The 24,456-nt window shown below is 35.6% G+C and overlaps 2 protein-coding genes across 3 annotated transcripts in view; one reads left to right on the forward strand and one right to left on the reverse strand.

The window, feature by feature from the left end:
- Positions 1,849 to 5,469, forward strand: LOC109831187 (phospholipase D alpha 4). The gene is given in 6 exon segments (XM_020398521.1): positions 1,849 to 2,015; positions 2,094 to 2,202; positions 2,205 to 2,653; positions 3,028 to 3,904; positions 3,907 to 4,203; positions 4,291 to 5,469. Coding segments are annotated over 6 exon segments (2,250 nt in total). The 5' UTR covers positions 1,849 to 1,928; the 3' UTR covers positions 4,722 to 5,469.
- Positions 5,562 to 24,456, reverse strand: part of LOC109831188 (aspartic proteinase-like protein 2) — a 34,304-nt gene continuing 15,409 nt past the window's right edge. Inside the window, exons 4-10 of one of the 2 annotated variants that reach the window (XM_020398523.1) lie at positions 22,949 to 23,111; positions 22,663 to 22,733; positions 20,269 to 20,359; positions 9,916 to 9,965; positions 7,633 to 7,708; positions 7,381 to 7,452; positions 5,668 to 5,803 (exon numbers count right to left, since the gene is read on the reverse strand). In XM_020398523.1, coding sequence (XP_020254112.1) covers positions 7,429 to 7,452; positions 7,633 to 7,708; positions 9,916 to 9,965; positions 20,269 to 20,359; positions 22,663 to 22,733; positions 22,949 to 23,111 — 475 coding nt within the window. In that variant the 3' untranslated portion in view covers positions 5,668 to 5,803; positions 7,381 to 7,428. Of the gene's footprint in view, positions 5,804 to 7,380; positions 7,453 to 7,632; positions 7,709 to 9,915; positions 9,966 to 20,268; positions 20,360 to 22,662; positions 22,734 to 22,948; positions 23,112 to 24,456 lie in introns of both variants that reach the window. The other variant, XM_020398522.1, reaches the window with a different exon arrangement.

Here is a 24,456-nt window from a genome sequence, read left to right on the forward strand (position 1 = left end):
ATAAGAAGTTTGATAACTTCATGCAGAACAATGGCTACAGAAGATGCAATTCGGATCATTGCTGTTATTTCAAAAGGTTCGAGTCCAGCTTCATTATTTTGTTATTATATGTTGATGACATGTTGGTAGCAGGACCGTGTTTAGAAGAGATAAACAGTTTGAAGAGGCAGCTAGCAAAGGAATTTGCAATGAAGGATCTGGGTGCAGCGAAGCAGATTCTAGGGATGCGAATCAGTAGGGATGAAGCTGAAGGGACATTGAGTTTGAGCCAAGCTGAATACATTGAGAAGGTACTTCAGAGGTTCAACATGCAGAATGCTAAAGTTGTTAGCACACCCCTTGGAAGTCAGTTCAAGTTATCTGAGGAGCAATCGCCTAAGACAGATGCAGATAGAGAGCATATGAGCAGGGTGCCATATTCTTCAGCCATTGGGAGTCTCATGTACGCGATGGTTTGCACGAGGCCGGACATCGCCCATGCAGTGGGAGTTGTGAGCAGATTTGCAAGCAATCCAGGAAAGCAGCATTGGGAGGCCGTAAAGTGGATAATGCGGTACTTGAGGGGAACAACGAACAAGCAATTAAATCTATATCAATGGATCTGTAAGACTCTTGCAAGTGAACCACGAATCCAACAAGGTCAAGTCCTTGGTTTAGAAATTATAATTTTCCATAAAAAGAAGTGACATCAGTATATTACATCTTTTGTGACATCACTTTGATTTCAACTGCCAGAATTGTAACATTTTTCTTAATAAATTAAAAGCAGAAAACAATTTTTTTTCCCCCAAAAAATTCCATCTTATCCATCTACGCTATGGTCGGAAGTCAATATAACTAGTCGAATGTTGAATGCTAAATGCCTAGCTTTTTCTGTTAGTCTAAGTGTGTAGACCCGAAGCTGCAATCGAAAAGACGAAGAAAATAGTCAGAAGACTGTGCGGTCGACCGCAGTGGCAGAGCCGGTCGACCGCGTGCACTGCAGGAGACTGAGAAGAAGTTTTCGCTCTGGCCGGTCGACCGGCGTGGTCGCTGCGGTCGACCGATATCGTGCACAAGACCCTGTAGGATTTCGTCGTTCTGACCGGTCGACCGACCTTGGCAAAGCGGTCGACCGCGACGCAGATTCGTTGTTTCCTATTTTATCTAGGAATCCTGTTCTGCTGGGGTTTGTTATAAATACCCAAACGTTTCTAGGGTTTGTAGGGACATCAAAAAGAGAGCTTTTTGGCTGCTAAGAGAGAGAGAATCTCAGAGAGATTTACCCCTTGTTTGAGAGCTTGTATTTTCTTCTTCAATCAATAGAAAGATTGTGTGGTGTGGCTCCCGAGGACGTAGGCACGTTGCCGAACCTCGTTAAATCTGTGTGTTCGTCTCTTTTACTGTTTTCTATAAGGTTAGATCTTTATTTGTGGTTTATTCCTACTTTCCTACTTTCAACACAAGGTCCGGAAGGGCAAGGGTTCGATTGATTGTTTCGAATCCCCAACATATGTACCTTCTTCTCTAACTTCCTTCGAGGTCCAGATTATATCTGTAACCAAATTTTTCTGGGTTTCTTAAAATAAAATTAAAAAAACGGATAATCCCCACAACTTATAGCGCAAAAAGGTTTAATTATCATCATCATATTCTTAACACCTAACCTCTTCACATTTCGTGCCTTCTCAATCTATCCAATCTCTTCCCAGTTCAATTGAACTCAAAAGCCAAGAAATAAATCAAACGTGGCCATTAAGTGTGCGCTTTCTTGTTGTGGTAACTTATCACACACCCTCAACGTGAACGTAGCCTCTAAGACTCAATGCCACCTCTCCTTCTCTTCAATTGGATTCCAAGCATGTAAACCCCCCGCATCCAAAGATTGATCTCATCAGTTCCCTATTTGATTCATTCAAATTCAATCAAAGTGCTAGCCACAGGAATCAATGGAGGGAAACAAAAGGTTCCTACACGGAACTCTGAAGATTACAGTCTTCAGTGCCACACCTCAGAGCCCATCTCTCTGCTTCAATGTAACAATATCTTCATTATTTTGTTGTATTGTTTTCTTTTTGTGAAATCTGAAGTCCTATTCTTGGCATTCTTAGCAGTGCGTATGTACAGGATCGAATCCTGCGCATGTAAGAATCAAGATTGGAAACACAAGAGTGGCCGAAACGAGACACGAGCTCAACCGAGTTTGGAACCAGAGCTTCAGAGTTCTACCGATACAATGATTAAACTGTCTCTAAAGACTGCGTTTTCGACGCTAGGAAAGGTCCAAATACAGGCGAGCCACTTGTTGATAGAAAAAGATCAAGTATTTAACCAGTTTCTTCTCACTAACAAAGGGAGGTTGAGCACTAAGCTCAAACTTGCCTTCAATCTTAGTTTTCGCCGTGCTAATTGTGAGCTAGATTGGGGGAGAGGGCTGACTCGTCGAGGATTTGCAGGGCTCACCAATGGTGTTACATTCCCACAAAGATCAAATTGCAGGGTTATACTGTATCAAGATGCACATCACGGACCCAAGTTTGAACCGATTATCGGTCTTGGAACTGACAAGTGTTACAAGCCGAGAAAACTGTGGGAGGATGTGTTCAGGGCTATCAACGGGGCAAAAATTTTTATTTACATTGCTGGATGGTCATTCAATCCGAAAACGGTCCTGGTAAGCATTGGTCTCTATTATTAGAATGGAAAAACAGTTGTTTCTGTATGAGACTAAGGACAACAACCCAGTGATCACAAAATTCAAAATTCAAAAAAAAATATTAAAAATTTAAAAAAAAAACAACAAACAAACATAGCCAGACTGCCGAAATGAACATGATCAAAAATCAATTATTCCAAAAAAAATCCTGAAAGAAACTTAGACCGGTGACAAATAAGTAATAGTACAATATGTGATAACACTGTAAAAGATCTAAACATGTTAAAATCTTTATGATTATGTCTCTGCGTTTATTGTGGCAGTAACTCCATCCATTATATGCTATTTGCAGTCTACTGCAAATCTCACTATTATTCGTTTCTGAGTTGAAGGTACGTGATCCTCAGACTGATATACCGAATGCCCAAGGAATTGAAATTGGCGAATTATTAAAGCGAAAGGCAGACGAGGGTGTTGCTGTCAGGGTCATGATTTGGGATGATGAGACCTCATCGCATTGGATTAAGAATCAGGGTGTTATGAGGACTCATGATGAGCAGGCTTTGGACTACTTCAAGCAGACCAAGGTAGTATGCAGGCTTTGCCCAAGGCTTCATCACAGTTTTCCGACTCTCTTTGCTCACCACCAGAAAACTATCTCTATGGACTGTAATACTGCTGAACTATACAATATTGCTGGAGAAGACAGCTGCGGTGACAGGGAGATCATCAGTTTTCTTGGGGGTTTGGACCTGTGCGATGGAAGATATGATACTGAGGAACATTCCTTGTTTCAAACACTCAACTCCGAGTCCCATGCCCATGATTTCTACCAGATAAACTTTGCAGGTGCTACCCTTCGTAGAGGAGGCCCAAGAGAGCCATGGCACGATGCGCATGCTTGCGTCAGCGGAGAAGCAGCAAGAGATGTTCTTGATAACTTTGAGCAGCGTTGGATGAAACAGTGTAATTCTTCTCATCTTGTCCCCATCAAGATCGGAACTTGTAATAAAGATCGCTGCCATGGTATCCGGAATTGGAATGTACAGGTTTTTCGATCAATAGATCACGTATCGGTGCAAGCACTTCCAGATAGAAGTCATACTGCCGAGCAAAGCATTCATGATGCATATGTGGCGGCAATTAGACGAGCAGAGAGATTCATCTACATTGAGAACCAGTATTTCATCGGAGGATGTCATTTGTGGGAGCAAGATCAGCACAGCACATGCACAAATTTGATTCCTGTAGAGATTGCACTTAAGATAGCAAGCTAGTTATGCCAATGTGGCCTGAAGGTGTGCCAGAAAGTGAGCCCGTGCAAGATATACTGCACTGGACTAGGCTTACGATGGCAATGATGTACAAGTTGATAGCACAGGCCATACAAGAAGTCGGAGCGAGCTCTCATCCAACAGATTACCTGAATTTCTTCTGCCTTGCTAACCGAGAAGAGAAGGGCTGCGGGGAATATATCCCACCAGCTTCGCCTCCTCATTCGAGCAATTACTGGAAAGCTCAAAACAACAGAAGATTTATGATCTATGTCCATTCCAAGATAATGCTAGGTAGGCATCCCATACTAGTACTATCCAATAGAGATTTTTCAATTGCGACAATCTACTGAATTCCTTCTTTTGAATTTATACTTGTAGTTGATGATGAGTACATTGTGATCGGCTCAGCTAATATCAACCAAAGATCAATGGGTGGAGAGCGAGACACTGAGATAGCCATCGGGTGTTACCAGCCTGAACATGTGGGTAAAGAAGGAAGCAGAGAAGGGGATATTCACAAGTATCGCATGTCGTTATGGTATGAGCACATAGCAAAGGTAGAAGCAGCGTTTCTAGAGCCGCAGAGTATTGAATGTGTAAGCGTTTTGCGAAGGATTGGTAAGGAGATGTGGGACGTGTATAGAGGAGATGCAGTGGTGGATATGAGAGGTGTGCATATTGTTAGTTATCCGGTGGATATATCGGAAGATGGCAGAGTTGAGGATGTTGATGGGGGTAAATTCCCTGATACAAACTCATTGATAAAGGGAAGGAGATCAATGTTGCTTCCTCCAGTCTGCACTACATAAGCTAGTTACATGGTTCAAGCAAACTACCGACATCCACTGCGACCCCATGGGTTAATGTTGTCAATAGGCTGTCACGTAGTCTCGATCCTCAAAAGGAAATGGATGTTGTTACCATAGTCAGAAAAGAGCGAAATATTCCCATCTCTACATCGATCTCGTGGCTCTACCACAGTTGTGAAATTAAGTGTGGTTGGAAGTGGGATTAAAAAGTTGTTTAAAAGGAAAGTAACAAAAGAGAAATGTTAGTTAAACAAAAAACTCGATGTTTGTTAGCGTGTTATTCTTGTATCATGTCTTAACTATAACTCAGATGCTAATCCTTCCTTAATAGATAGGCGCCAAGCAATCAAAATGATCTCAATCTTCCACGGTAACAAAAGAAACCATCCATGCCCAGGCTGAAAACAAGCAAAAATATATTCCCCACTGAAGGGTAGGCATTTCAGCCTCGAGGTCGGAAACGACCAAAATGATTAAAACCCACACAACATACGGAACCAAGTCGTTTTCAAGATCTTCAGGAGCAAAAGTAATTCCATGTGAATAATATGTTGCGAAATTTCTTTACATCTTAGAGGTGCGTACAAATCATAAGCTAAATTGCATCACCTGTTGAGATTAGTGTTAGTAAAATAATCACTCTGAGTACCGCACTCCTTCAAATTTTGTGGGATATCGACTTTCACAAGCAACATTTCTCAAGCTATGATGCACTTTCACATTTCATGATTTGTAAAATTTTATCGCTAAAAAGGAATAGTTTCAAGACATATACTCAACATCTCTTGCATGCATGCATCTCCATCGAAACCAAACCACATTATAAGAGAGCTTGTGAGAAACATAAAAATACACCCTCCTTTGAAAGAAAAATGAATGAAGCAAATTTGAAAAATAGTCATTTTACAGAAAATCATTTACTGATATTTTTCAATGAATTAAACAACATATCATGGATATTAGTAGCAACAATATTATGAAAAACCTACTAATCTCTAATCTGATTCCAGAGGAAAGACTGTGCGCATCAACACTGTACACTGCTCCAGTCTTGTCATCTTTAATTTTGATGCTTGAGGAGCCTAAAATAAACCATAAATTATTTTCAACAGTTGGATAAAATGTGAAATATGTGATCATGGATGTTACGTATCTGAGCCATAAATTATCAGTGGGCACATATGTTGTCTTTGTTTAAGTAGGAACATGAAAATACAAAGACCTCAGAATTAAAAGAAGGACACGCAAGAAGATTCAATAAAGAAAACTGCTAATATTGATGACTACCATTTAAGAAAACAACTATTTATGAAAATACTTAAAGAGTTTAAGAGTGCATTTGGTTTGAATGAAAATAAAGGAAAGGAAAGGAAAAGAAACTGAGTAAAAAAATAGATTTCTGACTTTTGGTTAGAAGGGAAGATAAAAAGGAAATGAAAATAAGAAAGTTGGGACAAACACAACCAGAACAACTTTCATTATCCCTTTCCTCAACCGAACGCAGTGGATGTAAAGGGAAAATTTATCGGGCAGATGCTACCAATCCAAGAGGCTGTCCAGTGTCTGATCTCCTCAATGGCAGTCCCCATCTCCTTTTGATTAAACATGGACCCCAGAAGAATACGAAAATTTGGATCCAAAAGCTCACTTCCCATTTCAAATGAGCCCCAATTAAACAATAATAATAGTGAATGAATCCCGCCTTTGTAAATGAAAAGGATTAATTTCAGAAAACCCCAAGAATTTTGGGGGTTTTGCAGATAGCCCCCGAGCTATTTAATTCCACAAAAACCCCTGAACATTGAGGGTTTTGTGGAATCAAAATAGTTAAGGGTGTTATCTGTAAAATCCTCGAAGTTTTTTAGGGGGTTTTCTGAAATAACCTGATAAAAACCCATCTAGAGCTTAAATATTATATGTAAAAGAGACGAGAATTTTAAACATATCAAAACATATTTAAAGTTGGTAATGTTGATTTATGTATTGTTTTGTATCGGAATTCTTTATGCTGATTTTTTAACCAAGTCTGCAGATTTATGTATTGTCTGCACCAATGTTTTGGACCATTTGTACTGATTTAAAATGGTTACTGAAAAAGGTAATGTATTTTGTTCTTTCCCATATGATTTTCTATAAATGACTCTCTACATTATCTTTTTATAGAAAAGAGCAGTAACATGCACATGGATTCATATCCTACCTTCCATAAAAAATTAAAATTTTAAATAGTACTTTAGGAAGAATTTATTAAATAGATTATTATATTAATATAAGTTAATTTTATTTGCTCTCTCTTTTCTATTGAACTAGTATTATTTTGCTTCAAAATTCATTTTACATTTTATTTCTAACCGAACAAAAAAAAAATTTACCTTAATTTTTTTCCTTTCTTTTTCCGTATCCTTTCCTTTTCTTTTCTTTTCTTTCACACTCTCCCAAAACAAACACAGCCTAAGGGAAATTTTCTAGCTAAAAACATTAAAGCTTCTGAAGAGAATGGGACAGCATACAGTGAAAGAGAATGGGACAGCATATAATAATTTTCTAGTGAAAAACATGCAAGTTTCTGAAGAGAAGGGGATAGCATATAATGAAAGAAAAGGGGACACAGAGAGGGGGTGGGGGGGGGGATGAAAAAAAGAAATGTTATGTGACTTACAGTTATATTCAGTCCATCCTATAGCCTGATTCACCAGATCATAAACAACTAACTTATCTGATAAGGCCAAATCTGCATAAACACAGTACATGTTTGAGAATGGAGATTAAAAACAAACAGATAATGTACATGGGATGGATCGCATCTACCAGAAAATATCACAAACATAAAAATAAGACGACAAAATCATAATAGACATATAAAATATTTGATGTAAAGAAAATTAATTTCAAAGCAAGCGAAAATTCATACCCCCCAAAAGGATCCGGTTTTTCCCATCACTGGACTGCACACCACCATTTTGCCACCCAACACACCAGACATCATCCTGAGGGGTCACCACAAAGAAATTAACAAAGGAAAAAAACGCACTGCAAAACTGACTTGAAAAGATAACAACTGGATAAATTTAAAACACACAATTAAGAAAAGTTAAGTTCTATCGTATTCTATCGACTGCCAAGCTTCATAAATTAATTCCATCAACTACGAACGTTTCATATTCTATCACAATTTAAAACAGAGATATTACTCCTAAGAAAAAAAATGCAACCAATAGGTATCTACTGCCAAGCTTTTCTAACAGATATGGTGCTACCTGAGGGTTTAAATCTGAAGAAAAACGATCAGGAAAAACAGTTTACGACCTTGAAGATCTATTTCACATGTTTAAAACCATTGAATGATAACCTACGACCCATCACAAATAAACTTCTCAGATGCATGAGGTCATGGAGTAATCTTGTGCTTATGCTTAATACCTTCCTTCTTCCTCACATCTATGACATTAGTACTAATAGGTTTCCAAGTGCTCCTAAAAAAAATAGCTATCGAAGCAGTAAGCAGGCTTCAAATCATTTGCCTTCTTGCTGTAAACTACTAAATGCTCACAAAGGACTTCAAATCCTTATTATGCATCACTGAGCACTTTGTGTAACGCCCCGCCTCGGAATCCCGGAGTCGGTACGCTATTAGATCTGATGGACTGGCCTCACAAACCACCACATGTCTTTTCAGCATGTTTTGTCCTCACTCACGTGCTCCCTGGAAAACTTCCCAGGGGGGTCACCCATCCTAGAATTTCTCCAGGCCAAGCACGCTTAACTTTGGAGTTTCTAAGAGTTAGGTTCACGAAAAGAAGATGCATCTTGGTGGTATGAGTATTCCAATCAAATCTATTAATACTAATCATATCACCCTCTCAAGGGTTGGGGTATTACACTTTGCATCATCTGAGAGCAAGATTTTAGATAAATGTTTGTTAATGTATAGTTCTAGTAGTTATACCCAAGTCTAATACGCATGCATAATCTATATTCACATACAGACATGGCATATTCATTTATGTGCAAAAGGATTTGATGGCAGTGCCTATATCACCTACATATATCCATTCCACGTATGCTCTAAAAATGGGCAGCTTCAAGCACGTGCATCGCTGTACAAGAACATCATTTTTGTTGTGTGCATAAGCGCCAACCCCCCATAAACACACTTAATGCAACACCTGGACAGTGTTAATGTGAAGGCATTTCATGTGCATGCATCTGCCAAATGCACACGGTCTGAGGTTTCATGTGAGCATCAAAAATGCTCCATTAACATAACATGCATATGCTTTTTCAAATGGCTTCGAGAAGCTACAGCACCATAACCTAAGCAAGTGCATTTTCTCAGTAATGCCACCTCAGGATGTGAACGTTGACACGTTTAGCTTGTGACTTGCTTCATTGTTTTACATGCTGCATTTGCCTATGTGTTCACTAGGAATCATGGGGTGAAACACGACCTGAAATGCTCAAAGAGATGTATATGCAAAGACTAGAAACCAATATGTAATTTGTTATGTTGAATGCTATATTGCTATGTAATCATTAGGTGTCCATAAAAATGACAAATGTTCTCATGTTAAACCTTGAAGCAATGTGTTTCAACTTTCAATAACTATCATGCTTGCATTGACTAGCCATATAAACATAGATGCACTAGGCATAAGTTAAATGTTCATTATCCATAGAAATCCTGTAAAAATACCATCAACAGAGGCAGAAACAGAAACAGATCCGTGAATTTCCAACCTTACCTCTCCTAATAAACAGGAAAGTATAAAACATGGGTACATGACCCTATGTTCTACTCATATTTAGTCCTTCACGATATTATTTACTCCTAGGTCCTCTTCTCAAGAATACGAGTGTTCTACAGAATAAAGAGTGAGGGTGGAAGAAGATGGACTACAAAGGAACAAAGCAAGTTTTAACAATTTTAGAAGAAATTATAGCTTAGGATTGTGGCAAATAGGTCGGCCCAATCAAAGGGAACAGGGGGATTTACATTTCCCCTCAGAAAGCCTGCCTCCTCATAAAAAACTAACAGGTGGCACCAAGTTATGGAAATCAACTCAGCACACATCATGTGGACTCAAACAGTAACATATATCATCTTCAGAATTATCAGAACTTGAGGCTGCCTGACAGCAACAACTTTAATAAGTACTCTTTGGCACCAAGAGAGAGGGGGAGGACTGAACTCAACTTGTTACCTAACAACCTTCTTCTTGATGAGCTACCCTTCTGTGATTCCAACTGAGGTACAATCATACCAAATAATAAATAAAAGATTACTCCATTTGCTAGATCACAAAAACAGATTTAAATGACCGTCATACACAAAAGGTAATGGTGGGTATATTAAAATTACTACTTTTGCACTACAAGAATAAAAATGTGCGTTCTTGATAAATTAAAATTTTTTATAGCAATTTACAAGGAGGTACCATACTGATTTATTTATTGAATCACAAAAGCAATTTATGGTCTACAATCTAGTTATAGCTACTCTACACAATCATACATACATCAGCTACCATCCTCCTATCAAGATCAACATAAATAGAGGATGCATAGACACATGGCCAGGTGCACGCACACTATAATCAGCTTCTTATAGAACACAGAGAACACTTCAGAAGTTATATGTATATGTGTGTAGTTGAGCTATGCTACTATTAATGGTATCCAATATGTTGATACCGTCAACTGAAATTTGAAATTCGGATTCCAATATTAAAAATCCCAACCGTTAGATATTGAACATACATGAACTTCCTACAAACAAAATTTTAAATAATTTTTTGATGTGTTTTGAACCATTTATCAAAGGGATAAAAAAAAGCAACATTAAGATAATTCTAAAACATTGATTTTGAGGACATATGACATATGCATAAAATATGTTGAAATCTTTTGAAATTTTATTTCTAGATAGTTCATGTTATTGACATCCAACGGTTAAGATTTCCAATGTTGGAATCCGAATTTTAAATTAAAATTGATAGTATCCACATGTGGATATCTTTGTACTAAATATTTAAATTTTTTGTGAAATTGCGTACATAACTACACAAAAATAAAATATTTAGTACAAAGTTCAAGTGCCTCTAGCAAAATGCTCTCGAACTGGAAGCACATGTGTGTGCACATTAACATGCATGTACAATGGTGCAAAAATGCAACATGTAGTACAAAAAGTTTAGCGCCTTTGGCAAAATGCACTCTAAGTAATTAATTAATAACACCACAAATCTCATCTCAGAACAGAATCATGGACCTACTTACCTAAACAATTATTCATCTGCTTGAATATGTACTTGCAACACTAGGCCTGATCCAAGACCCAAAATGACATTAATGACTAATGATGCCCTTCAGACCAAGAAACCTATCACATCCTCAGTGGGAGCCATACTTTAAACTAATTATAGAAATCTTTTGAATTACGTAAATTTACCTATGCCTTTGTGATTACATGGGTGAAGCTTAGGAACTTTAGGTAGGATTGTCCAATTGGGCTTGCAGCCACGACCGAGCCGGCCAAATTGGACCTGCGGCTCGATCACCGAGAAAAGCCTAGAACACCAGGCCAAACTGGGCTTCGGACACGGGTTCAGGTTGGTTCGGCTAAGCCCGACCCCACTTCCACAGTGCCAGGCGAACAAGCTTGGGTCCAGGTCCAGCCCGACCTGGACCCAGACCAGTAACAGCTCTACCTAGTAGCCGTTAGAACCGGCGCCAAGCTCAGAAGCCTAGTCGGCCCGGACCTTGGACGCCGATCCAACGGCTAGAAAACTATCTGTTAACGAGGTGGTCCACGCCTGGCCCGGTGCAGATGGCTAGTTTAGCCATTGGACCGGGTTTGGCCAAGCCCGACCCTAACCCGGTCTGGTTTGGACAGTGTAAGTTGTTGGCCTTCTTATTTTGATGATGTTTAACAAACAATTTACTTCTAATGTTATTTGTCTAGTATTTGTGTTTTTCCTATGTATTATAGACAAACAGCGTTGTTGGAGGATGGATGGATTGCGCCATAACGATCATATCAAATGGAGGTTGGCGGAATTGTGGAGTGAAGCAACGTACAATTAAAGTTAAAGATCAAGTTCAAGCTTCATCCGCAAGTGTACCAAGTCAAGCTTAATTGAAGATCAAGATTGCTTGGGTAATGTAGTTTTAGATTTTATATTATGTGTGTTATATACTCTAAGCTCAATATCTATACACACACATTTATTGGTTTCTTCATATATATATATAGTTATATATATATACATAAGTTTTGGTTTCTATACATATATATAGTTATACATATACATACATAGTTTTTGAGTTTTTTTATGATTATATATATGAAATTATATATTTTATATTTTCTATTGTGTTTTTGAAAACATTGCATAGAATATGCAATTTTGTGAAAATATTGTATTCTTAGTTTGTAGACTTGAATATCAGTTTATACATGTTTTACTAAGTCTATAAAAACATTTCACAAAGTTTCAAAAGTTAGTTTATGTCAAAACATCAAAATTCAAGTATCTCATATTTTCATGTTTTGAACTATTTTGTAAAATGATGATATTTTTCATTTGGGAGGTCATTTCTGATAACCAGTCGCTGTAGCATGTTTATTATCATGTTTACAATCATTCCCCAAAGTTTTATATTTTTTAAAATTTATTTGATATTTTTAAACAGCGTTTTAAAATCAGCAAATCAGTTTTCTGTTATATCAGTTTTCGGTCGACCGCACCGATCGACCGCTCGTTTGTTCTTTCGTCACCATGCAGCAGAGAGTTGGTCGGTCGACCGATGCGGTCGACCGAGAGCTCCATCGGTCGACCGCACCGGTCGACCGACGATGGGGTCGACCGACATAATTTCCGGTCGACCGCCAATGTATCCGTTGGCTTCCAACGGCTATTTTTCTGAGCTGTTTGCTGGGGCTGTTTTTGTCTTTTGCTTGGGGTTTTTGTTGAGATCTTGAGTGGGTATAAATACCTCATTGCTGATCTCTTTTTACTAAGCCAAGAAGTATTTTTAAAACAAAGTTTTTAAACAAGGATTTAGGGTTTTACTGTTTGTTTAAGATTGGGTTTCTGTTTACAAAAGAGAAAGTTCTCACTGCAGATTGAGGGATTCATTCTCAATCCTCTTCATCCTCTTCTTTGTGTTTATAGAGAAGTTTTTTAACTCTTTTCTCTAGCAATTTCATTATTGATTTTCATATTCTTATTATTGCTAGTTTGCTAATTGAGTTAGATTTTATTTTACTCATTGTTACACACACCCACATTCAGCTTATTGTATCTTTCATACATAGTATAGTTGGGTGGTGAGAGATTGTAACTTTGAGTTGTGCTTTCATTGAGAACAATCAATTATTGTATTGAGCCTTATTATGAGATTCACTTTGTAATACACTTGTACACCGAGTGATGAGTGTGTGATGAGAGTCGGGGATCGTCCCAAGAGAAGTGGCGTCGGTTGACGAGCCTAAGGAGAGGTTGTAACCGAGCACTTGAGGGAGACACGGTTAGGTCCAACACTTGTGAGGGTGTAGAGTGTGATTGCAAGAGTGTCGATTGTAAAGTTTTCGGTTAGCTAGAAAACCGAGTGTGAGGTGTAAACGTTGTTCGGGTGAACGTAGAAAACCCGGTTGTGATAGTGGATTTCTCCCCGGGAGTGGGGAGCGGAGACGTAGGACGGAAGGTCCGAACTCCGTGATCATATTGCTTGTTTGAGTTTGTCTTTGGTGTATTTGTTTTTACATTTATCTTATATCGTCAATTATGCATTGCTCATTTATTTTATCAACCATCTTGTTTAGATTATTTACCCTTGTGTTGTTTATATCCTTGCATATATTTCTATCATATAGGATATATCTCATTGTTCATATTGCTTATCCTAGCTTATATTTTTATTGTATTTTATACTTGCTAGGATAACTTGTTAATTAGTTTTAATTGGCATTTAATCGGATTAGGTTAGCATAAGACCCTAATCACCCCCCTCTAGGATCCAACATAAGTAGCCTCAAAAACGGTCAAATTTTGAGGGTATTTTGGTAATTGGGCTAAGGGGCTGCCTCTATAAATAGAATGGGTTTTGATTTATTTTTCTCATCCAAAACTCATCTACTTCTCTCTAATACTCTCTTATTCTCTCTAATACAGTATTATACTCTCTTACAGTCTTATACTTCCCAATACTCTCTAACTCTCTAATTCCACTAGCTTCCTCCTCCGATTATGAAGGGTAAAATCCAACTCCCGAAATGAGTCCTACATCTACTCCTACCGATGTTGATTCCGAATCCAGTGATGCTCCAACACCTAGAGTTCCAAAAAGTCTGAGATCCAAAGTGTGGGCTTTTGTTATACCTGGAATTTACCAAACCCAATAAGAGTTGCCACGTAACAATTAACTGATTGACTCGGCATCTGTGAGGGCAACCCGAATGATAAGCTAGCTGACCTACCTCACGACCCAAATTCGAGACGAAAGGCACTCTCGACCCATATTTTGCTAGATGACCAACTCCAAGACGAAGGGCGTTCTCCACTAGGACCAAACACAGCACGTCTCGAGCAACGGAGCAACCTAACAAACATTTATCAAAAGTCACGTTGCATTTAATGAACGTACAATTAGCGTCCACACTTTATCGCCCTGTCACTATCAACAATTAATGTGGGGTCAATCTTAATGACCTTTCGAGCCAAAACCTTTGAAGCTCCTTGGACACATCTTTACTCCAACAATCCCATCACTGTACAAAAGCTACTCGCCAATTCACTGCCAACATGTGTAAAGTAGGGTCTAAATCAGAACTGCACACACTCGACCAAAATTACCAACGTGCCTTTCGTGAACCCTCTATAAATAATGGTGATTTCGATCAACCTAAGATACACAATTTCATACAAAAAATATGAACAAGTCTAGACTTTGTCTTTCTCTTCAGATTAACTAGAAACAGTCACTGACTTGAGCGTCGGAGGGCACGCAAGAGGAATCCACCTCCGATGCTTCTAACCTCTGTTACTTGTGTAGTGAAGTTCAATTCAAGATCCTCAATAGAAGATTAACCATCAAAGGCAATTAAGGGACCCAAAAGCCGACTTTAACCTCTCCCTAATCACATATTAATTTTCTGACATAAACAGCTTTCTTTCAGAAGATAGAAATCACTAGGGATCAACATGGCAAACTATTAAATATTATTTTTAAAGATTATTTAATGAGTATGCAGATAGATATGGTGTAAGTACACCTTAACCTACAGGTTCTACTAGCTCTAGATGAGGCAATAGTAAGCTTTTTGACAAGCAATAGATGATAGAGAGGCTAAACAGGTATTGGTAGTTAACGTAGATCGGGATCATCAAGAAGGAAAATTTCTGAAATTGAATAATTTTCAGCTACATCTTTAGTTAAACATCAAAATGATGTTGATTTTGATATTTTATAATGGTGGAGAATATATGAAATATTTTTATATCATGTACTTTCCATCATGGCTCGTGATTAATTTACAGTCAGGCTTCTATCGTAGCTTTGAAATTCACTTTCAATATATTAGGATGTTTGATCGACGAGCACAAAACATCGCTAGATCCATCTACCCTATAGCGGTAATGTGCCTACAAGATTGGTAGATGTACAAGAAGAGAAATCAAGGCATTCATCGGATAGATAGTATTGAAGATAGACTTAATGAGTTGACGACATGACATAAAGAGTAAAAAATTATTTGTAATTTGTAATTTTTGTTCATTACTGTAAATCAGTGATAAATTATTTTGGAAAGAGTTTTAAATGATAGTGATATAAATGAGTAGGTGCCAACCTAGTACTTATCTATTATAATGCGATAATTTCCAAAAAAAGTTATAACTATTAGTAATTAATAATAAAGAATTATATCTTCAAAATTATATCACTATCTTTAACATCAAAATTATATCTTCAATAACTAACTTTTAGCTTTAACATCTAACTATTAAACTTAGCAACTAAATCTTAAGCTTAAAAACTAATATTTAAATTAAACATCCAAGTCATAAGTTAAACAAGCAATCTTTGAGTTTAATAACTGGCGAAATATATTAACAACCAATAATTAACTCTAACAACTAACTCTTAAGTTTCACAATCAATCCTTAAGTTTAACAGCTGACGGACAACATTAACAAGCAATACTTAAAATCTATCAACTAACTCTTAAGTTTAACTGCTAATCTTTAAATTTGATAGCTAACTCACGGCTTCAACAATCATATAGTTTAACATCTAATTCTTTAACTTTAAATGCACAAGCAAAATACATTAGAATATTCTCTATTATGGTTATGATTAACTCTTAAGATACTTAGCTGTTTTTGAAAACTTAGGTTAAATATAGTTATTCATTTTGTTAAAGTTATAATGTAATATGTCTCAGTATATATGATGAAATTCTAACAATTAACTCATAAGATTAACAACTAACACTATTTTTGAAACTTTGAAGAGGTTTTCTGCAAATTTTTGTGGGCTCATTTGCAATTTCTAAAACTTTCTCGGAAGGTGTTTGTAATTTTTTAAGGGTTATTTATAATTTTTAAAAAAACTTTCAAGGGGTTATTCACAAGTTATGAAACTTTTAGTTAGTTGTTAAGCTTGGTAGTTAGTTAATTGTTAAGCTTGGTAGTTAGTTATTAAGTTTAATATTTAATTATTACGATTAACAATTAGTTGTTAAGTTCAATTGTTAGTTGTTTAGATTGATAGTTGTTATGTTTACATGTTGTGTATTAAATTTATTGATTTTCTACTAATAGTTAGTTGTTTGTAAACACTTTGCTTTTTATGTTTAGGATGGATGCTTCATAATATTTTATTTTGTTTAATGTTATCATGTAATATTTTTTTCCTGCAATATATGATGTAAACTTTAACTTTAACAACTAATTCTTAAGTTTAACAAATAATACATAAAACTAACATATAACTCATAAGTTTAACAACTAATCATTAAGTCTAAGAACTGACAAACAACATTAACAACTAATCATTAAGTTTACAACCGACAAACAACATTAACAACCAATACTTAAATCCAAAAGCTAACTCTTAAATTTAAAAGTCAATCATTAGGTTTAACAACTTACAAACAACATTAACAACCAATACTTCAATTTAACAACTAACTCTCAAGTTTAAGAGCTAATCTTTAAATCCGACAAACAATTCACAACATTAACAATATTCTAATAGATGATACTTTAACTTTAAATGATCAAGTAAAACACATTTTTATCACCCTTTCTCAAGTTGAGTTACAACATTAACAGCCTTTTCTTTCTCTAACTCCTTCAACTCAAAGCCAATTCTTCCGTCATTCCTCTTCTCTTACTTTAGCCTCCAACTCCTTCAAATTAGACTCACCCTTCACCTTTCATCTTTATCATCTTTACTTAATTCGCAATCTTGAGCCCTAATTTTCTCAACATCCTCCAAAAATTCTCGTCCTCTTGCTCATTTTCCCTTTCTTTTAACCAAACCCCTTCCTTTACTCTTCCCTCCCTTAGCAGCTTAGCCATAGATCTCATCCTCGATCGTCACCCCTGACCCTCTTCCTTAGACGAAATTGGAATTGACACCAATGTCTTCTGCTTACTCGTCTTACTATTTATCTTCCTTGATTGGTGATCTTCATAAGGGTAAGGTTTCTTACCGCTGTTGGAGGGAACAAGAGAAGAGCTAAGGTTCTCCAGGTCATCAGGCATGAGAACTACGATGGAGGTTGCAGACATCACCGCCATCGTTAAAGGAGGATGGAGGGTTTGTCGCTAATGGCGTCAAGTTTCATGTGCTTCTTTTTTAGCACGAGAAGGAGACAGAGGGTGTCACGCCCCGGACCCGCGGGCCCGTTGGCACGTGCAAGCTGTGGGACCCACCGAGTATAACGTGCTATTTGAATCAAACCACTGCCAACATCGACTAGTCAATTTTGGCAGTGATTTGAGTCAAATAGCACGTTACACTCGGTGGGTTCCACAGCTTGCACGCGCCAACGGGCCCGCGGGTCCGGAGCGTGACAGAGGGTGAGGGTTTGATCTTTTGCAAGATGAGGACATTGAAAGAGAGTGAATGAGAGGTTGACGCGAGAGGGGGCTCGCTGGTAATGGCCATAATGGGTTTAGTTTGGGGGAGAGAGAAAGGGGAGGATGGACGGAGAGAGGATGAGGTTCAAAATAGAAGGTATTTTAGGGATTTAGGCAAAATACAATATATTATTGGTATACTTTTAAGAAATAGGGGCTGAACTATATTTTTCTTTCACTATAAGGGTTGACGCGGTTGACTTAGTCTTGGAGGTTTGTCACATTCTATTTCACAAAAAGGGGCCTAAAAGGATTTTTCCTAATGTGTACGATAGAAAATTACAGATATATCATAAATCTATAAACTACATAAAGAAGAAGATTGTCATGTCAAAACTTTTGATTGCCTCTTTGTCTTATTAATTTCGCTAATTTCCAATTACACCCATTATCAAGTGATTAAATACAACCCGACGTTGATTAAAGAACATTCAAGTTGATCAACATTTCTATAAATGCAAATCTATTTGTTGATTGATCGACATTTCTATAGTATGTTGCTAAATTCTATAATAGCATGAACATTCAAGTAGATCAATGTTTCTCATACTTTAATAACAGTACAACAAAATAATTTACAAAATATTTATACATAAGTTAGTAAGTTACGAACTAGTTGTATTATCTAATTGTTTAGTAATTATTTATAAACCATAAAATATTTTAAATAATAGTATAAATGAAATAATATACTATTAAATACTATTAAGAATTAAACTATAATTTAGTAAATAATATAATAAAATAGTATAAATATTTAATAATATAAATAGTAAAACTAATTTAATAATAGTACTTAAATTAAGAATTACATTGTTATTTAGTAATTATACTATTAAATGAATTATTTAATAATAGTGTAATTACTAGTTTATCGAATTATTTAACAAATTATTATATTATTTTAATTATAGTCAACAATGTATAACTATTACAAATAAGAATAGTTATAAAATAGGATAATAATTTATTATAATTATCCTAGATTATAATTATTAATTAAAGTATGTTATAATATTAATACTTATTTAATATATTAATTATTAAAATAATTTAAACTTAAATTACAATAATTATCTGATTTATAATAATTATTAATACAATTCTTTGTACACAATTCTTTTTTTTTGCAATTTTATTTATTAACGCAAATTTTTAACTGTTCAATTTAAGAATTTATATTGTTAAAAAATCACTTTGATCACCATTCTCCAATTCACGAAAGAAACTCAAGATACAAAACAAGTATGTCCACATGCAAAGCACATGCACCATACTAGTAACCATTAAAAGCATAATCCTTAGTATCTTTGAAATCAACAAATGCATGCATATCAAGCACAAAATTAAACCAATACACGTGTAGATGTATGAAAGTTTCGAAGTGAACGTGGATGCACATTAAGAATATGCAAGTACATTTCCCCAATAACCAAGGTTTTCAATGTCGGATATTGGATTCATGTCGGACAGCCAAAATTCATGTCGGATAGCGAAAATCGAGGATATGTCGGGGGACATATACTAAATATTGAATTATCATATCCGATGGATTTCTACTCAATTTTGGTCACCAAGCTGTAATGCACTTCTCTTGTTGTAACTTATCTACTTGAGTTGAGTATTCATCATCAAGACACGAGTCATTTTTCATTTCTTAAAGGGAAACATTAGAATATTATGCCAACAAATAAATAAAATACACATTGTAAAACTAGAACTTTCAAAGTGCCTTGCATAAAATTAGCATAAAGTAAAGTACCTTGCATAAATTAACATAAAGTAAAGTATCTTGCATAAAACTAACATAAAGTGTTATAGACTTTGAATTGATTTCAAGCTACGGTCCAAACTCATTGTTAACATCACGCTTTTATGTATTCTCAATTTTAATTTGTAGAGACGAAGACGAACGAGAGGAGATCGCGACGGAAAAAAAAACAATATATTTTCTTTGCCCTTATATGTATTATATACTATCAGGTTACTATGGGAACAAAAGGCTAAAAAAGAATTAATCAGGTTACTTTTGAGTACTAAACTCAAACCCCAATACTTATCAACTAAAAAAAATAAAAAATAAAAAAATCAGTCGCTTTTTATTTTTTAAGGCTAAAAATCGGCTGATATGTCTGCAATATCCCCCGGCATGTCCAACATGGACCTCAAAAACGATATCCAGCTTGAAATTGTCATATTCATGTCGTTCTAGCCTTTGATCCGACATGTCGGCTGACAGGTCCGACATGTCAGTAGACATTTAAAACCATGCTAATAACAAACAGCAACGAAAACAAATATATGACTGGTTCATGTCAGAGAATTCACGAAAACACTATTTTTTTATGCAAAAGGCACTTCAAAATATTCATGGACAGGCTTTTATAAATCATACTTACCTCGTTCTCAAAGAAATAGTCATGGGGTTGGACTTTTAATGAAAGAGACTTCTCAAAATGGAGAGTGACAATTGGAAAATCATCATCAACACTGCAATAAGAAATTGAATAAAAAATTAGAGCTGTAAATAAGATTATGATAACCAACAAACAAAAATATCTTTTTGCACACAGTCTAACAGCCCAATATGGTGCACACTCGATTTTCTATTAACAAAGATACATGTCAACCAGAGGCTAACTTGGAGATACTAACATTGTAAAGTTCGAAGATGACCTTATTTGATATTGTTAGTTTTTTTAGCACGACAATTCTAACTTCTCATGTGAAAGTCAGCTAAACTTAGTCAACTATTGTTGAAACCAACATTCTAGGAAAAGTAAACACTAGAATTTTTGGTATGTACTAGAAGTGAGGGTTTCAATTTCTAATATTTTCTATTTTAAAGAATTTAATTCCTTGATGTTGTTCCTAAATATCTCACAATGCATCTAGTTTTTGATGGACACTACATATCATATAACTGTGAATTAAACCAGTGCATCCAGTTTTAAATGTACAACATATCATAAAACTGTGAATTAATCTCTCGCCCCTCCCTCCCTCCCGTTGTACCTCTTAACAATTTTCCTCACCAACACCTTTTCTCTCTAACACTATTTCCGTTCTCATTCTGCCTCTCTTTATGACATTCTCTCTAAGATTTTAAAACTTCACCTTGCCTCTCTAACAATCAACTCTCTTCTCCTATTTCTCCCTCTCAATCTCTCTCTATAACATTCTATCTCTAAATTTCTAAAACTTCACATTGCCTTTCCAAGCTCCAAAGTTCTCTGAAAAAGCACTAGAAAAGGAAAACAGGTTGGATCTATGAGACATTCTAAGAGCAATCAGGGGTGACTTAGTAGCAGTCTGAGTTATAAATTTTAAATGGAAAGTTATTCTCTTCAATAAATTACAGTTTTAGGGACTCTTGCCTATAAACCTACAGTTTTACCCCTATTTACCTTTAAATCCACCCGCTTTGAAAATCACGCTAAGTGAATTTCTTTAAACCCACTATGCATATTTCAGTTGTATGGTATACAATATTGAGAAAATAATAATAATAAAATCCTCAAGATAATCTGCTGAAAATATGGCAACTTAAAGCAACATATAGCAACTTACAACAACATACAGTAATTTACAACAAAATATAACTACAACAAATTAGAGCCACTTACCATAAATTATAGCAACTTACAACAAAATATAGCAAACTAAATTTTGCTGTAACTGTAAGTTCTATATTTTGAGAAGAGTATTTTGGGGATTTTTTTATTTTTTTATTACTTTGTACCAAAATGGTAAAATACATGGAATGGATTTAAATAAAATTGAGTGGGTTATTTTTGGTTTAAGAGTAATTTTAGAAGTGGGTGGTTTTAAAAATTAATTGGAAGTATTCCATCAAAAAAAATAGAAGTAATTTGGGTATATAGTTCAAAACTCCATAGTTCTAACTATATGTGTTTGACTGTAGCTTTACATGTATAATGATCAATAGTTCAGGACATTGTGCGAGGCCCTAATGTAGGTGCATTTGCACATAATTTTCAAGAAATTGCAATGAAATATCACCCTTCCTTGCATACTTCAAAACCTTCATGTTAATCATCTTTCTTGTATAATGTTTTAAATTGAATTGCAAGAGCATTCATGAACAGCTTTGCGGCGGAAGAAACTCTGCATGGTCTCTTTTTTTTAAGATAGGGCATTAAAAAAAATTTAAGATATGGCATTATTAATTAAAATATAAAAGAACACATGTAGTATATGTCAGAAAAATCCACCTATATACAATCCCATACAGCACTGTCATCTCAACTAGTTGCCCCAAAGCTGCAAGGGGATTGTGGACCAATAATGTATGGCAAATTCCAAATTTGAGCCTTATAGCCACTAGAAAAAACCAGCAACACACATGATTTTCTTGAAAAAGAAGCAATAAACAAGGTAAACAAATATATTTTAAATTTCCAATTGTGGGACTTGATCCTTGGACCTTTAGGATCTTGGACTTGCTATTCCAGATAACTAGCTCATCCCAAAGCATAAGCTAGTAGGTTGATTCAATAAAATGTATATCAAACAAATTTAATAACCTAACAATATGAAATGAGGAACACAGAAAAAGACAATAAAATGAAAAATAGATAGCAAGGCTCAGTTCTTTCACTAGAATACAGGCATGATTATTTACTTACTTTCTCAACTTTATGATTATATGATTGAGAAAAGAAAATTTTGTCGACATATGAAAGAAATGAACTTGAGTTGTAGTAAAATTATATAAATTTCAGAAATAGAAACCTAGGCTTGAATTAAAAATCCAGTGAAGAAATAGATACCTTCCAGAATATTTGAAACATTTAAAGTCCTGTATGGTGAAGAAGTCCAAATTTTGATGTTTGGAGAAGACCTAGATAATATTTAAAAGTAAGAAAAATGGATATGGTGAAGAAGTCCAAATTTTGATGTTTGGAGAAGACCTAGATAATATTTAAAAGTAAGAAAAATGGACATAAATGACTTAATAATAAAGTTATGTTTGGAGAAGACCTAGATAATATTTAAAAGTAAGAAAAATGGACATAAATGACTTAATAATAAAGTTATTGAAATGATAATGATTACCGCATTCAATATTGGCTTGTATGCCACTTCAGGAAGATAAGCCAAGGTTGTGCCGCTATCAATTATAGTCCCTCTGTTTTCTCCATTTTCAAATATATCAGTTGGTAGCTCTAGAAACTCGCCAGCAACATCAATCGACTTCATATTAACATTGTAATGTGGCCTGTGGAAGTGATACAAAATAATAGACCTCAAATGCTTAAACCAACATGAACTGAATGATTAAAACATCTATAAATTAAAGCTACAAAAAATAAATGTAAAAGGAAAAACATATTCAAAAGAAACCATTACCAATTTCAAAATTAGTAAATATATTTGATAGATAAAATAAGTGAGTAGCATCATTCCCATTTTAAACCATTAAGTGTGGGATCTTGTTCTCATAAAAGATCAACAAGCCCCACCTCAAACATGAAATGAAATATTAAAATGAAAACATGACATTGAAATAAAAGGTTAGAATAATGAAAGGTACACAATCAATATGACAAACATCGTTCCTTCATATATTAGATTGAGAGCATTTCACGAGTTTATGGGGGTTGGCATAGCAAATACTGCTAATAGTTTCAGACTGCACAAAAGTAGACTAAACATAAAACAATTTAATCAGCATTATCATCAGTTCAAATACTTTAATAACCCATGGGTTTGCTAAATTTAGAGTAGGTCATTTCAAGGGCTTGCATTCAAAACTACAAACAAGGGCATGAAGGGAGAAAAACTTATACATAAGAAACCATCTATAGCACATAGCGATGCACAATGAGCAACAATTGATATAATGAGAGACTAGGGAGAAGGAACGAGAAAGGCAACTCAGATTGCTAGGTTGGTTGACCTTAAAGATTAACCAATCAGGTCACGTCTACAGTGAGCACTGGTTTTATTAGAAATCGTGTGGCTCTGGCCTTGCGGTTCCATTTGATGCGGTTCCATTTGACGTCAATTCCAGATTCATGCTGTTCTAGACGGGTAACTGATACATTCAAATTCAAGTTGATTTCAAAGTCGAACAGAACTCAGGGTGAATCTGAACCATCTGAAGGCCATATATTAATTGGTGATTGTGATAAAGGAAAAAACTTAGAGAGAAAGGCCATAAATATCCTACTACAGGCATGTATCACCTGAGGAAAACTTCAAAGGAGAATCTTTTCACCTATGGTGAGAAGTGAGAAATATGAAAGAGGGAACTGTATTCCTCTTTTTAAATTATAGCACTCCCATCATGGCTGATGTTGGCAAATATTTGAATCACAGAATACATTTTGCATTTTTCTTTCTAGTTTTCTTTTCTTCTACAGTTCTATGATGTCTTTATTGCTATGAATGAACTCCAAGCAGTAGAATAGGAGACTATGATAGTCAGATCTGGGTTTCATTGTGCACACAAGGTTCCCAGTTCCCACGGTATGCTCAAAGAGAGTTCACGCAATCATGTTACTGCAAATAAGACAGCAACAGACAAGGTTAAGATGGAGGAATCAAACAGTAAAAGGAAT

Source organism: Asparagus officinalis, chromosome 2, assembly GCF_001876935.1.
Source record: "Asparagus officinalis chromosome 2, Aspof.V1, whole genome shotgun sequence".
Classification (NCBI taxonomy): domain Eukaryota; kingdom Viridiplantae; phylum Streptophyta; class Magnoliopsida; order Asparagales; family Asparagaceae; genus Asparagus; species Asparagus officinalis.